We start from the raw sequence: 15,341 nt of genomic DNA, 5'->3' as shown, positions 1-15,341 counted from the left end.
TTCTCTGGGACTAAGTATCATAACCGGCAGCTTAAAAGAACAAACTCTGATCAATGCTGTATGATGAAGTGGTGAGTGCTATTTCTGATGATCAACAGTTAGTGCAATGAGTTCTATTACTTTCTCAGGGTGAAACAGTCCATAGCACCATTTGAAGATCTAGATTGTGAGAAACTACTTAAAAGAAACTCCAAATTCATTCTATATTCATCTCTATAATCCTTGACCCACACATCACATGCAGGCAGAGGAATGGACAAAAAGTCATTTTCAAGACATTTCTGCACTATCTGTAGGACCGAACGTGTTTTTTGACTGTAGAAATTCTAGGATTTGCTTAGTGATCGATAGGAAGTCAAAATTGAGACTGTGATGATTCTATTCATCTGAGCTTGGTCTTTTCATACAGTCCGTCAAAGCGGCTCTTCCAACTTCCTATCTTACGTATATAAAGAAATTATGAGATCCAGGTCTCGCACCCCGGTTGGATTGGCTCTTTTAGTTACGGCTTGCCACTCCTCGATCGATGGCTCTGATGCCCATCCAATTTTTTGTTGAAAGCTCTCTCTTATAAGGTAATAGGATTATAGTCTAGTTTTTGGTGATTAGTTTGCACACTGCTGCAGTGTCATACATTATAGGGATAAAAATCGGAAAAACCCTTTACTTATCAAAAAAGGCCAATTAAGCCCTTATGTTTTTCTTAAGGTCAAATCAGCCTCTCGACTTCAAACAATGATACAAAGAAACATTTTGACCACTTTTCTGTGGGGAAGACAATTTTTGATCACTGAAATATCTGATTAAGTTTAACTCAGTCAGTCACTCATTTTTCAAATGTTTCAATTCAAGTTTATAAATTATTTCAAACAAATCATACATGGCATAAAAAAATTAAAACAAATATTTCGGGCAGCTAAATTACCTACATGGCATAAAAAAATTAAAACAAATATAAAATATATCAATAAAACCCCTTTGCTCTCCCAGCTTCTCATCTTCTCTCCGGTAAAATCCAAGAACCCTAACCAAAATACTAACAGAAGTTTGGCCATGGGGCTGTGTCCGGCTAGAGAGCAATTTGAACCTTTTGAATATTTTTTATGTTTATTTTCTTAATATCCAAGTCATCCATTTGTTATGTCACACTAGTAAAAATCAGTTGAATTTGATTTTTTTTTTCTACCATGTCACAAGTTTGATTGACCTAAATAGCTAAATACTGTCCGTGTGACCTGTTTGAAAAAGTTTAGAAATTTGGATACCCAAATTGAAACATTTGAAAAATTGGTGACTGAGTTGAACCTGATTAAATATTTCAATGATCAAAAGTTATCTGTCCCACTTTTTTGTTATAACGGAGACGATATGGTCGTTAATTGGTGACGCATAAATTTTTTTGTTCAATTAATATTTCACGTGGAAATACACTACTTTTTATTAATATTCTGTTACACATGGAAAAAAATGAACATCATTTACACCCCATTAAACCTTTAAAAATACACTAGAGTGAAGTATACTTAATAAAAAATGAGATACAAATAATGTTTATAAAAAAAAATAAAATCTAATTCTTATCTCCATCTCTCTAGAGCAGCGCCGCCGGTGTCATCATCACCATCTCCATTTCTCTCATCGAATGCCGAAGCCGACATCAATAGGGAGGAAATCCACATACACACAGTGTCCGACGAGATCGAGGAAATCCATCTCTACATGTACACTGATTCCCTATTTCAATATGGAATTGAATCAGCACACACAAGACCAGGAGAGAGAAATGAGATTATTCTTGTGAAGGAGGGGATTTGATCTTTCTCCATTATACTTGTTCCATCTCTTCCCTTGAGATCAATTGTAAATAGTTTACTATTCTCATTTGCAGCCATTTTCCAATCCATTTTGGACAACAGAGAAGCTAATATAACATGAATCAGAAAAATAACCATCTTAGGCAACATGCTTTGCCTCTCAATTCCATATACTACCTGTTTGGCACAGCAAAAATCGGAGCGGATCCGTTAGCCGAGCCGTTTCAGCTTCTGCTGTGCCAAACAGCACAATGAAAACAGTGGATCTGCTGGCGCTAATGGGAGTTTATAAAACGGTTTCCACTGTCTAATTTTTTTTTTTCACAAAGTAAAACGTGGGGCCCACACTGACCCCACATATCATTGTACTTTATTTGTTTTTTATTAAAAAGCAGTTGGGACCTACAATCTCATTAATATATTTATTAATATATTATTCAAATAAATTCTTTATTAATATATTTTATAACAATTTATTACACATGGGACCCATGTAATATTAACAGTTTATTCATTTTCCTTTAAAATTTATACTTCAAATTTAAGTAATAAATCACATTTATTAAATTAAATTTAAGATTAAATTATTAACAGCATTATTTTAAAATATAAATTTTAATAAATTAGTTATTTTATTAATAAAATTAATTGTGCTTAAAATTAATTTTAATAAAATTATATTTATTATATTCATCTAATATCAAATTTAATAACAAATTTTAATATAAAAACCAAAAAATATAATATTATAATACTTTATTTCAACAGTTTTTCCTCTAATGTCAGTTTTTAATTCATCAAACACCTCACAGCATATTTTATAGCTTTAAGTTCATCATATTTTTCACAGCATTTTCACTAGCATTTAAAATCAAGCTTTCCGCTCTGGCAAATAGAGCATATAATCAAGCATAAAGTTAGTGAGGTATGGAGGCAAGCTCTTCATGCAATAGATACTTGTTGAGAATCAATCGTAATAATTAACATCGTTGGAACCTATTAGAACCCACATTAAATAAACACAAGAATGCATTACAATCCCTCTGAGCAACTGGTAGAATCTAAAACATTTACGCAGTGACCTTTGCTGCATTGGGGATGTCAGAAAATCATGAAAACTCAAAAGATAAATAAGAAATGAGTTCATATAAATTTGTCATCATCTCATTCCTTTTTTAATTAGTTCCAAAAAATGAGGCAAAAAATAGTTCATCTACCTTTCACACATAAAACTGGTGTCACAGTTCACTGAGATTACAGTGGGACTTTTCCTCTGCCATACAAACATTTCGAATAATTAATGGACAATACTCAAAGAGTAGACTTTCATTACTAGGAAAAATCATGCTTCTCAATTCAAAGATAAAGCTAGTGCGACAGTTAAGCAATGTATTGATGCAACACCACTTCTTCTCAATAATTTCAATGAAGAAGACAACAACAGTACCCACTACAGCTTGTCTACTCATGATTGCCCTCCTTTTCTTGAACATCCAACCAAATATATCAATGGCGTCAATGGTGTTCTTGCAGGGAAGATTATGTGTTATAATGCTGAAATTTGTTTCAAGAGTTTTGGTGATCGAGTAAAGTACTGGATATATAACCATCAATGAGCTATGATAGCCAGATTCAGGTACGGGTGCGGGTATGGATACATATTTAGAGTGTCAACTCTTCAATTTGAAAATTGATTGGTACATGGATACCGTCTTAAAATTATTTATGTTATGATACTTTCAATGTATATTGTACTGATTTTCGAATTTTTGATACATTTTTTTTAATCGAATGAAGTTTAGTAATCTTATCAATTTTTTTTTGAAAAATATCGTAGATTCTATATATTCATTAATTGTATAAGAGAAATATTTAAGTTGTTAAACTAGTCGTGCAATACTCTTATAAATGCAAAAATGACATTCATAGGTAGGGCTAAGCATGTGTCGGTATTCCAACTCATTACCGGCTCAACTTTCATGGTCAACAATCAACCGTCAATCGATCCATGAAGTTGGGCCGATAATTTACCCGACATATGACGAGATGGGTCGGTTGATGGTTATTAAAATACCCAACCGACTATTAAAAGAAATTGGGACAAAAGCACTTTAGTGTCAATCTGTCACTGACTCACTAATATACTGTTTAAAATATTGTGACAAATTATTATGCATTTTATTTTTAACAGCAGCAAATAAATATTTAAAACAAAATATAAAGAATATCTTAACATAAATATTTAAAATAAAGATAAATAATTAACTTTCACAGTAAAATATTTCGTTGATCTATTTATGAGAGACTCGTCCTCCAGCAACTGATTTGCCTGCACGATTGACATGGAGAAATCTCAGGATCCGTATTTCCCCGATTCGCGGTACCAAAGCAATCATTTACCCCGTTTGGCACTCCGGTCGCCACTCACTCACCACAACCTCGGCGAGATCCACCGGTCGTTTGACAGTAGTTTGGTGTTTGGCTTCCCGGTCCGTTGAGCCTGCACTGCTCCAAATGCCGGTAGCACCAAAAGCAATTGAGAGATGCTTTTCTTCCTGCCGCAATAGAGTCACCGCAAGTTACTGTTACAACACGCGATCTTCCGTCTTTCGTAAATGACGGAAGTTTTTTTTTTTTTTTTTTAAATCTCATTAGTCATACACGTGGTGACATTACAATAATTTTAAATTTTTAACTTTTTTAATTGTAATCGTGGCATCATATTATTTAACAATATTTAATTAAATAATAGTTCAATCTTATTTTTTGGATTAGTTTTTTAATTAAAAATTATTTTAAATTTAGTTATTTATAAAGTACAAAACAAATAATTAAGTATTATGATATATTAATTTAAAACATATATTAGTGTTATAAACTAAATTACTAATTTAATTTTTAGAAAATAAATCATCATATAACAAATATTAATTAACTAAATTAAGTTCACAAAATCATTTATTACAATTAATAATTAAATTTAGACAAATTTTATAATTTATTATCTCACTCCACCTCACTGCAGTTTGTTCATTCAAACGCTCAACTGCACATCAACGCACCTCACCATAGTTTTTTTTGTGACATGCCAAACGTTTTTTGTCAGCATAACTCACCTCACAGCACCGTAATTTTTTACCTCACAACACCTCACCTCACAGTACTAAAATACAAAACACTCCCAAACGGACCCATTCTTTGCCTTCTCTGTTGCCCCCATGGCCGATGGTTAATTCAGGCTTCTTACCCAAGATCATACCCAAACGGCCTCAAGCGCAGAAGAGAGCAGATTTATCAATGCCTCAGGCATCCCACATCTCTCTAAAAAAACCCACAAATTGTGCTATTTATTAATATCAATACAATCTGCAAAGTTATCGCCTCCGGCCTCCCCCTCCTCTCTCTCTTTATTATTCTAACACAATCATGACCAGAGAGGGTTTTTGGTTTGAGAAGTTTTAGGTGGAGCCAGCTGTTGATGACTTGATGTAGAAATACGGACAATCAAGCTGTAACGGACACCCATGGCAGCTCAAGGAAGTTATGGAAGTGAAATTGTCGGATATATTTGTCATCAAAAGTGAAATTGTCCAAAAAAGGTGAGAACCATTTTGGAATGCTGGTTGCCAATTTGGTGTATGGTGTAGCTGTAATGGAAAAATAACTACGGGACCCTCATCCACTGCGGGATTCGATTATTGTAAGTGGACCGTACTACCAGCTCTCTGGATCCTTGCCCCAGTTGATGGAAAGGTGATAACCCACCCTATGCTTGATATTATTGAGCTCCATTTCGTCACTGAAGTCGATTCTTCGGTCCCACCGAAAGTGGAAAACGACCTCATTTTTTTCCAGTTCCTTTGATTTTGCCTTGTTAATATAAACCCAGAAGAATCAAAGCCAAGTGCATTCAACTTTTTCTCTTGATACTGTATCTCTTCAATATGGGAGTCAAAATACTCCGGCTTTTGCTATTGTCCTTCATTGTTGTACTCCCAAGCTTGGCTTTTGCTTATGGGTTTGATGGAGATGGTGAAGAAAATGTCAAGAGATCTGATTTCCCAAATGGGTTCCTCTTTGGGACAGGCACATCATCTTATCAGGCATGTTTGGTTCCAAAGTTTCTGTCTTTAATGTCTTTACTGCAATTTCTCAGTGTTGGGATTTTCTTAATTTCGTATGTTGCAGGTAGAAGGAGCATATCTTGAAGATGGCAAGGGTCTCAGCAACTGGGATGTTTTTGCTCATATTCCTGGTAAGAAAAAGAGAGATATTTTGAATATTATGTCAATAACATTCTGTTTATGGTCAATTTGATTTTTGTTGTTCTCCAGGAAACATAGTGAACAATGACAATGGAGATGTAGCAGACGACCATTACCATCGCTTCTTGGTATTGACTTTTGCATCCACATTTTAAAGCTCTTGATGCTTCTATCAATTTTAATTTTCTAATTTGTTTGGATAGGAAGATATTGACCTGATGCATTCTCTTGGTACAAATGCATACCGGTTGTCGATTTCATGGAGCAGAATCTTACCCAGTATGTAGATACAGTAGTAAATTGTTTGATGATTAGTTTTTGGTTTAGAAATAGCTAATGTTGCTCTTGGGCTGTATAGGAGGAAGATTTGGGGAAGTTAATCCAAGTGGGATCAAGTTCTATAACAAAATCATAGACAATCTCTTGAGCAAGGGTCAGATATATATATTTTTTCTAAATTAGTAAGTTCTTTAATCTTTCTATAAACTTTGAATTATGTTAAATAAAACAAAAATCATAATGCAGGAATAGAGCCATTTGTGACTCTGCACCACCATGACTTACCACAAGAACTGCAGGATAGATATGGATCCTGGCTCAGCCCTCAAATGCAGTAATCCCTACTCTTATCTTGAAATCTTTTGATGCCTTTCTATGTCCCTCAACTTACCGACTCAATTCTTTAGTAGCCGCTCTGAAAAGAGTTTCTGACCCCCTTTAGTATCTTCTGTGCTTAGTTTGATAGAAGATTTGTGGTAGTAATACCGGCTTACACTTTCACTCTGGCGACATGATACAATCCGTGATGCTTAAGACTGTAATTTTTGAATTTTTTGCAGGAAAGATTTTGTTTATTATTCTGAAATTTGTTTCAAAAATTTCGGGGATCGAGTTAAGTACTGGATAACCATCAATGAACCAAATCTATTCGTAGATTTTGCCTACATTAGGGGTTGGTATCCACCAGGTCATTGTTCAGCTCCTTTTGGAAATTGTTCAGAGGGCAATTCTGATGTAGAGCCCCTCATTGTCATGCACAATATGTTACTGGCACATGCCAAGGCTGTTAAGTTATACCGTGAACATTTTCAGGTACTGAGTCACAAACCTAACAATTGGTTGCCTAATGTTGTAATAATACTTAGTGTTGGCCTTTTGTCTTCTTGATGGCAAATTACTGGTGATGCAGCTAACACAAGGTGGTTCCATTGGAATAATTACAAATTCGCCCATGTATGAACCGCTGAGAGATGATGAAGCTGACAGGCAAGCTGTCAGTAGAGGCTTAGCTTTTAATATAGCCTGGTGAGTACTGATACCTTCAATTAAACTACTATATCATGTCCCAATCAGGAGTATTAGGAAATCCTACACAATCTTCACATTGATTTTTGTATTTTCCAACTGTCTTGATGTGGAAAGAAATTATTTTTTTGGTCCTATTTTCTATTTTGATCATTAGCTGGTTCACTGACTATTAGGGTTTCAAATTGTAATCGATTACTTATCTCTATCCTTTGAAAGTAATCTACATTATGTCTTACGCATGAGACTAGGATGTCACAAGAGGTTTTTCATTGTTATTATTTATTAAGAAATCAAAATATAGAAGCAATCACTCCATTATTTATGTGGGTCAACTTTGATAATTTAGTTGGATTAGGATGCTTAGATAATTTACTTAAGGTCACTGTCAGTAAACAATCAAAGCAACAAACCCGATTTCAATATCTTTTGACTTTTTTTTTTGGGTGTGTCGTAGATCAAGACTATTACACTACTTGGGCATGGCAAATTATTTAATATGAAGTATATTTTAGTCTTTAAAGGCACTAACTTGATTTTAGATCATAGAAGCTACCTCTGAGTAATTTGAAGGACATACATGAGTTAGGTAGCCATGGTATCAAGGTCATCTCTTCAATCTAAAAGATTTTTGGTTGAATCAGTACAACCCTGCATTGGAGGTGAATGATTAGTAACTACAACCACTTAAAATCTGGATTTTTCTGTCTGAAAAATGGTCCTGGTCCCAGCTACTAAATGCTTCCGCAAGCCCAATGTTTGGTGGAGCCATAATCATTGGGGCTACAATGTATAGTAACTATATTATTATCATTGCATATGCTGACCTCGAAACTTTTGGGATGAAAGCTCGAATAATGATGATGTCAATTTATTTACTTATGATGACGAACTTTATGCATCATTGGGTATGACACGCAATTTAGATCAAATTTAAGCGGCTTTGACATTTTATAGAAACTTCTAATTACTTGGAGGAAAATGAGTAAGTAAATACACACAAGTATGTATTGGCTACAATTTTTAGTTTCGAAGTTTCCCATGTTGATTTGGACCTATCAGGGTTTTGGCTGAGGATACATCATATGGTCAACAATGCATGTCCAATGGATGATTGTGATGCAACGGGAACCTCCACATTAATTGGTGCTACATGAACTTGATTCCCTTCCTGCTCAGGCTGATGACAAAAAGGAGCAATAATAGAACAATACCTTACTGTGCTTTTGCATTTAAAGCGATATGTGGAAATATTTTTAGGAACTTCACCTGACATGATCTAATTACTATTATATAGGTTCATGGGCTAGCATGTGCGCTGTATTGGGTTATATTATAGTAGATATTGGTTGTTATGACTAAGCCTTCATGTCAGGTTCAGAGGTTCTGATCTTTTTAAATGAGACAGATGTACAAGACTTTTTTTTTTGAAACTTTGATCTATGCCAATTAGTTAAGTGGTATTGAAAGTTATAAATTTTAGATGTTGTTATTACTATTTTATTTGTGAAACATTGTTTCCTGTTTATATTTTGTTCAGAGTTGAATGCAGGTGGTAAGCTTTGATGTTTGTGCTCTTGGTCTGACCAAGAATAATACAGACTTCTGCGAGCTGAAATCAAAACCGTGCCCTGTAATCCCCGATATCGACAGTTAATTAAATTGATATTGCAGTTTATTTTGAGACAAAAAAGAACTGTGTTGGAGGCATGATTAGGTTAAATTGGAGAAGTTACAATTGTAAACAGTAAAATTTAGAACGGTGACTGCTTGTCATGATGGAATGTCTACAACAATAACAATGGTACTTCCGTTATTACATGGATATCTAATGGGTCTAGCAATACTGAGACAAGATCTTTGCAAACATGAAATGAATATTTTCTTTCTTGCTAAGCAGGGTGTTGGATCCTTTGATACGTGGAGATTATCCCCAGGAAATGCGCCATTACCTTGGGAGTTCATTACCAGCGTTCTCCTTGGAAGAAAATGAGTATGTTAAAGGCAGCATTGATTTTATTGGCGTCAACCATTATCAAACTCTGTATATCAAGGACTGCATCTACTCTGCTTGCACCTCAGGCTATGATCGCCCTATACGAGGTTTCGTCTACACAACAGGAGAACGCGATGGCGTTCCAATTGGAGAAAGGGTATGATGTTCGATATTCTGTGTCACTATTAATCCCTCAGCCGTCCATTTTATTTGGGCCATTTATTTAGTTACTTTATGGGTTATGGCAGACTGCAAATCCCAGGTTCTTCGTTGTTCCAAGGGGCATGGAGAATATTATTAACTATGTCAGGGAAAGATACAATAATTTTCCAATGTTTGTGACTGAAAATGGTAAGCAGGCATTCCCATTGCTTAAGAAAAAATGTTGGCTCTTCAATTACAACAGTTTTTTTGTTTAGATGTATTGGCTCAATTTCTTGTTGTTGCCAGGATATGCTCCTCCAAAGCAGCAAAACGAGCAATTTCAAGACCTGCTGCTCGATGTCAAGCGAATCAGTTTCCATAAAGCTTACCTTGCCGCTTTAGCTAGGGCGATAAGGTAACATATTTTACTACTTCAACTGAACATAATCTTATCACAGGATAAGTATTGCAGACTCTTAGATTTAGCTACTCGAGTTTCTGAGCTGTGATGTTTGATTGGAAAATCAGGAATGGTGCTGATGTACGTGGATATTTTATATGGAGCTTGATGGACAATTTAGAATGGAAAGATGGTTACAGCATGAGATTCGGACTCTACTACGTTGATCGCCAAACACTTCAAAGGATGCCAAAACAATCTGTTAGATGGTATGGCGACTTCCTCACCAATGGCACCAGTCAACACATAAGTTCTTTCAAAAACAAAAATTTCTTATCCACCCGATCATCAAAACTTAGACCGGCTGAAAAATACTGAATTTATTGTATACTCTGCCATTTCCTCATTTTGAATCCCGGAGTTTACGCTCCTGTTTAATAAAGTCAACCTTCTTGTTTTCTGACTAAAGGAATGATGTCAAAAGGTTAAACTTCCTGGCAACCTGACCCAAATAAGACACTATAAATTAGATGAATATTTTCGGGTACAAGTCAACCAAACTTGTACTGAAAGGAAGAGGAACTAAAGTAGAGAACTGGAAGAATCTTGTTTCCAGATTTTACTTTGACAAACAGAAACAAGACCGTGAGTCTTGGTAAAACTTTTGTGTAACTATTGTAATACAATGCGTTTATTGTATGTACACGACAAATGTTAGATTTACTGTAGCTGAGAATGGTAGTTAACTACTGGTAAATGTACATATCCAGGATGGTAGTGGTGTTACTTCATTGTAGTGCAAATAGAATTTTGCATTGGATATTGTAGGAAATGCAAGGGTGAGAGCGTTTGAAAGGAGTATGAGGGTTGGAGCAGAGATAGTGATGGCAATGGTGGGTCTATGGGCAGTTTATCTGAGGCCAGTGATTTTGAGGCATGCAGCAGAGATGGCAAGAGTTTTGGGTTACTAGATCACAAGAGGCAATTCTTCTTCTGTTCTTTCTGCTACTGCTTATGTTCCTTACTCAAGATCTTTTCATTTTTATTGAGGAGAAGTAACAGAAAAGAGCTTGTTCTATCATGTCTATTAATTTTTTTGCATGGTTGAGTTTATGTAGCTGATCCTAAGTTGTTTGGAACAAAAACTTTGATTATGAGTTTGATTGTTTTTTCTTTTTCTTGGGTTGTGAAGATTTTGGTTTATGAGTCAATCTGGTTTATGAGGGTCAATGTATGGTGATTAGCAGAAGCAAACCCACCAATATTTGTCCTGATCCCCAGTTCCCACATCAATTATGACCATGAGCATGACATGTTTATTACAAGAATATCGTCTAGTAGGATAGAAAATTTATGAGCTTGGAATTACGCAAAATTTGACAGGGTGACTTGATTCGGCGTGGTCGTTAAGACTAATCCCTTTGCTATTAGCACCGTTCTATTTTGGCCAAATTCCAGTGTTTAAGCTTTCAATGTAGTATTTTTAACGTTTTTTAATACTTTCTTAATTTTGCGATTTCCTTTGTTTTAGTTTCATTGTTTACTAAATATTTAATTTCTTATTTATTTAGGGTTATAACCTCCTAGGAGATCATTGAACGATTTATAAAAATATTTGAATCGCATCTCTTTCTGGAAAATTTCAGTTCATTGTGTTTTAAACTTAAACATATGTTTAGTCTCAGTCATACGTTTTCGACTGCGTCATTTATCTCAACGGGTTGGTAGCATTCCCCCAAATCCCAATCATGTTCTAGTTTCTCTGGGGTCTTAAAGAAATTTAAGATGCATGTTTCATTCAGTATCTCTTTTCACAGAAAAGAAATGAAATCAATCAAAATATTATTACATTTGTTTATTTGCATTCAAAGCCACAAACCCTATATTGTTCTATTTTACAAGGAACCAATTAATGAAATTAATTAACAATTTGTGTATACAACAAATTAACAATGGGAATTAGTCCTAAATTATTTTTTTGAACAAATAAAATTATGAAAAAAAAAAAAGCTAATGCAAATTAAATGACCAAAGATCCAATATTGGGCGTGGCATGCAATATGTATATATTCATGCAAGTTTAGTGTTTGATTAGTGGATGAATCCTTTCTCGGTTCTCTATTTCAATTAAGTTTCTGATGATCGTGTCTGAAGCCTTGTTCACAACTTCGGACCAATTCCTGTAAAAACAAAGACAAAACCAAAACAACATTAGGAACCCTTTATTGATAAATAATAACAAAGAGAGGAAAAGAAAAGAAATTATATTCTACTTAAAGTATAAATGACCCAAGTCGGGATTTTTAAACTTGATTAAACAACGAAAATGATAAACATATCAATCATTAATATCTTAGTTATTTCAACTGTTGAGTTGGATGCATAGGATCCAAGTGAATTTGTGGATTCCACATGTCCCTATCATTAGTGATTAAAAAATGAGAGAAGGAAGAGATTTTGATTACGTGCCCTTTCGAAGAGTCAAAGGTAAGTCCAACTGTGTTCTTTGCCTCCTCAAGAGCTTGATTAAACCTTTTCACATCTTCCTCTGGACAAACTCCATTGTTAGCCACTTGAAGCTCCGATGGCTTGATGTCACAAAAGATTGGAATCACCTTCTTCTTAGACTCCATAAAAAGAGCCAATTCATGGAGACAGAAGTATGAATCGCAATAATTTGGTGAAAACACAGCAACACCAAGCTTACAACTTTTGATTGCACCATTGATGTGATCGAACAACTTGTCTCCTGGTTTCATATTCTTGTTGTCCAAAAAAGGACGTAGGTTGAACCTAGTAAGATGATCATAAAGCAAGTTTACTAGGGTTCGTTTCGTGTCGGTACCTCTATGATTTATGAAAACATCACAAGGCTTCACTTTACGATTTACTAATTGATTTTGCAGATGTAAATGGTGTTTTTGCCGATGTAAATGACGTTGGAGGTTCATGATCAAAGAAGTGGTAGGATATTGCATCTTAATAAATGGCGTGCTCTTGCAAGGTTTGGAGAAGGATGGATGTAAGAATAATTCGATTCAACTTTATTGATACTGGTTTTTTTTCCTTTTGTTTTTGGCAAAAGAAAATGTACTTTAGAAGGGATTGTTGATTCTCTTTATATAGATATATGGTTTGAATTTGACTTTCCTTTCCTTTTCTCCACGTCTTGATGGAAATTTACTTATGTGTTGAATTTACATTTTGTTAATCCTTCAAAGACGTTTCATGTTTTCAAAGCCCAGAAAATAATATATTTTAATAGAAACAAAAACATTGAAGTCACAAAGCATGGACGACAAAGATCTTTTTTTTTTTTTTCCAAAAGTGATAGGGATCTCAGTAAAAAACGTCTTTGTTATTCCAATAGTGGATGTGTCTCTCTTATTTAATCACAAGGTTTTGTGGGCTCCTATACTTACATCAATCGATGGACAATATCCATTACTGGGATAACTATAATGTTTTTTATTGGGATACCTAAGATTTTTTTTTTATTTTTTCAACAGCATTGTCCACGTATACGTGAATGTTTTGTCTTGTACATGAATGTTTTGTCTGTAGAACATAATTAAACTCACATGTGCCTAACTGTTGTCTCTACTTTGATTTTCAAAGTAAATGTTGTCTACATGTGTTGAATGTGCCTATATATCTTTATATACACATACATGTTTGTGTGTGAGGAATTGAAACTTCATAATCAAATTAAACTGATCAATTCCTCTCTTTCGTTAGAAAGAACATCGAAGTTAGATTTTAGTCGCCGAGAATCAATCTCATAATTTGAATGAAATGTAGCATTGAATTAGTTCAATTGAGGGAAAAAAAAAAAAAAGAGTCAAAACCAAATCTTAAACATTTAACTGAATATTGAAAAGTACTATTTATATATAATTCCCACAATAGTCATGGGAGACATAACTATTGTGTAACTATGTAATACAATGCGTTTATTGTATGTACACGACAAGTGCTGGATGTACTGTAGCTGAGATTAGTAGTTAACTACTGGTAAATGTACATAGCCAAGATGGTAGTGGTGTTGCTTCATTGTAGTGCAAATAGAATTTTGCATTGGATATTGTAGGAAATGCAAGGGTGAGAGCGTTTGATCCTAAGTTGTTTGGAACAAAAGCTTTGATTATGAGTTTGATTTTTTTTTTCTTTTTTTTGGGTTGTGAAGATTTTGGTTTATGAGTCAATCTGGTTTAAGATCTGTTGTTGGAAAAACTACATGGGAACATATCTGATATAGCTTTCTATTGTCCACTTCTAATAAACGTGATTGACCCAATTCTAGATCATCTTCTGGAATCGTATAACTGTCAAAAGTGAGTGACTCTTCATCGGAACTGTTATAGTCTGAATACTCATAAGTCCGATACCATTGATGTCCAATAGCTTTGATAGTAATGGCTGGATCTACTACTACCTCGTCCATTGAGTATAAGAGAGCAAATGAAGAGAGCAAATGACGGTATAGCAATGAACTTTCTTGGGTCACATCCATGAGGGTTGATATGGATTTAATTGCAAGCGCACAAATCGCACAAGTAATAAAGAGGTGAGTAAATTATCGTTTCCACTAGGGATGTGTTGGCAATAGAAATCAATGTCAAACTAGTAACAACTATGCAAATTGGGGAAATGTTTTGCGGTTTGTTTTGATTTTTAACTAAACTAATTAAAAAAAACAAAGACAAATCAAACACAAGTGTGAAATCAAGGATGGAAAGCACTAGGGTACTTAACGTCACCTCACCTCTCCAATTCAATTCCCTTGGTCCCTTAATCATTAATTCCTCTCTCTATAATGACAATCGATTTCCCAACCTATTCAATGTTCTATTCTTAGATACATCAAACGTATTTTCAACATAAATCGCTGTTATTCCTAACAATCGGATTAATATATCAAAAACCCATTAAGAACAATGGAAATCATTTAGCAATTGCATAAGTCACAAACCTATATTCCTATGGTTCATGCACCCTATGTCATCTATGGCTTGAGGCAAACCCTAGATATCTCCTTCTGGTCTCAATCTAGGCAACAAATCAATTAAATGATGGCCAAACATTCAAAAGCATTAATCACACCCATAGACAATCAAGAGAGAGAGAGAAATCAAGAAATAAGGAAACCAAGTTTATTGAATCTTCAAGGTTTGGTTACATTAAGTCCCTAGTAAGAAATCTAGCCACTCATGGAAGCAAAATACATCATTAAACAAAGGAAATCAACCATAGAAACTAGGATATAAAATGAGAGAGAAAACCCCCTTGTAGAAACTCTTCTTCTCCAAGCTTCAATGGTGGCTCCAAACTCTCCAATGGTGGTAGAATGAAAAACCCTCCAAGAACTCCCCCAAAACCCTATTTTATGCCCTTTTATACGTCCTCAAACTCTTATG

At 34.7% G+C, this 15,341-nt stretch overlaps 2 protein-coding genes across 3 annotated transcripts; one reads left to right on the top strand and one right to left on the bottom strand.

Annotated features, from left to right (window-relative positions):
* Positions 1 to 5,012: 5,012 nt before the first annotated feature.
* Positions 5,013 to 11,007, top strand: LOC119984978 (beta-glucosidase 18-like). 2 transcript variants are annotated; one of them, XM_038829118.1, is made up of 12 exons: positions 5,013 to 5,917; positions 6,003 to 6,069; positions 6,149 to 6,207; positions 6,283 to 6,358; positions 6,438 to 6,512; positions 6,605 to 6,692; positions 6,919 to 7,171; positions 7,269 to 7,384; positions 9,285 to 9,537; positions 9,629 to 9,731; positions 9,831 to 9,939; positions 10,053 to 11,007. In XM_038829118.1, exons 1-12 carry the CDS (start codon positions 5,759 to 5,761, stop codon positions 10,300 to 10,302), a joined length of 1,608 nt encoding a protein of 535 aa, XP_038685046.1. In that variant the 5' UTR covers positions 5,013 to 5,758; the 3' UTR covers positions 10,303 to 11,007. The 2 variants fall into 2 exon arrangements, with proteins under 2 accessions (XP_038685046.1, XP_038685047.1); XM_038829119.1 differs by lacking the exon at positions 5,013 to 5,917 and having other exon boundaries at positions 6,287 to 6,358.
* Positions 11,008 to 12,004: 997 nt separating this feature from the next.
* On the bottom strand, positions 12,005 to 12,902 carry LOC119985430 (TIR-only protein-like). Its single transcript, XM_038829737.1, has 2 exons — positions 12,394 to 12,902; positions 12,005 to 12,104 (listed from the first exon to the last, which is right to left on the bottom strand). Exons 1-2 carry the CDS (start codon positions 12,900 to 12,902, stop codon positions 12,005 to 12,007), a joined length of 609 nt encoding a protein of 202 aa, XP_038685665.1.
* Positions 12,903 to 15,341: the final 2,439 nt, after the last annotated feature.

Source organism: Tripterygium wilfordii, chromosome 19 (genome assembly GCF_013401445.1).
Source record: "Tripterygium wilfordii isolate XIE 37 chromosome 19, ASM1340144v1, whole genome shotgun sequence".
Taxonomy (NCBI): domain Eukaryota; kingdom Viridiplantae; phylum Streptophyta; class Magnoliopsida; order Celastrales; family Celastraceae; genus Tripterygium; species Tripterygium wilfordii.
Note: the sequence above shows the minus strand (reverse complement) of the source record. Positions and strands in the feature narration are given on the sequence as shown.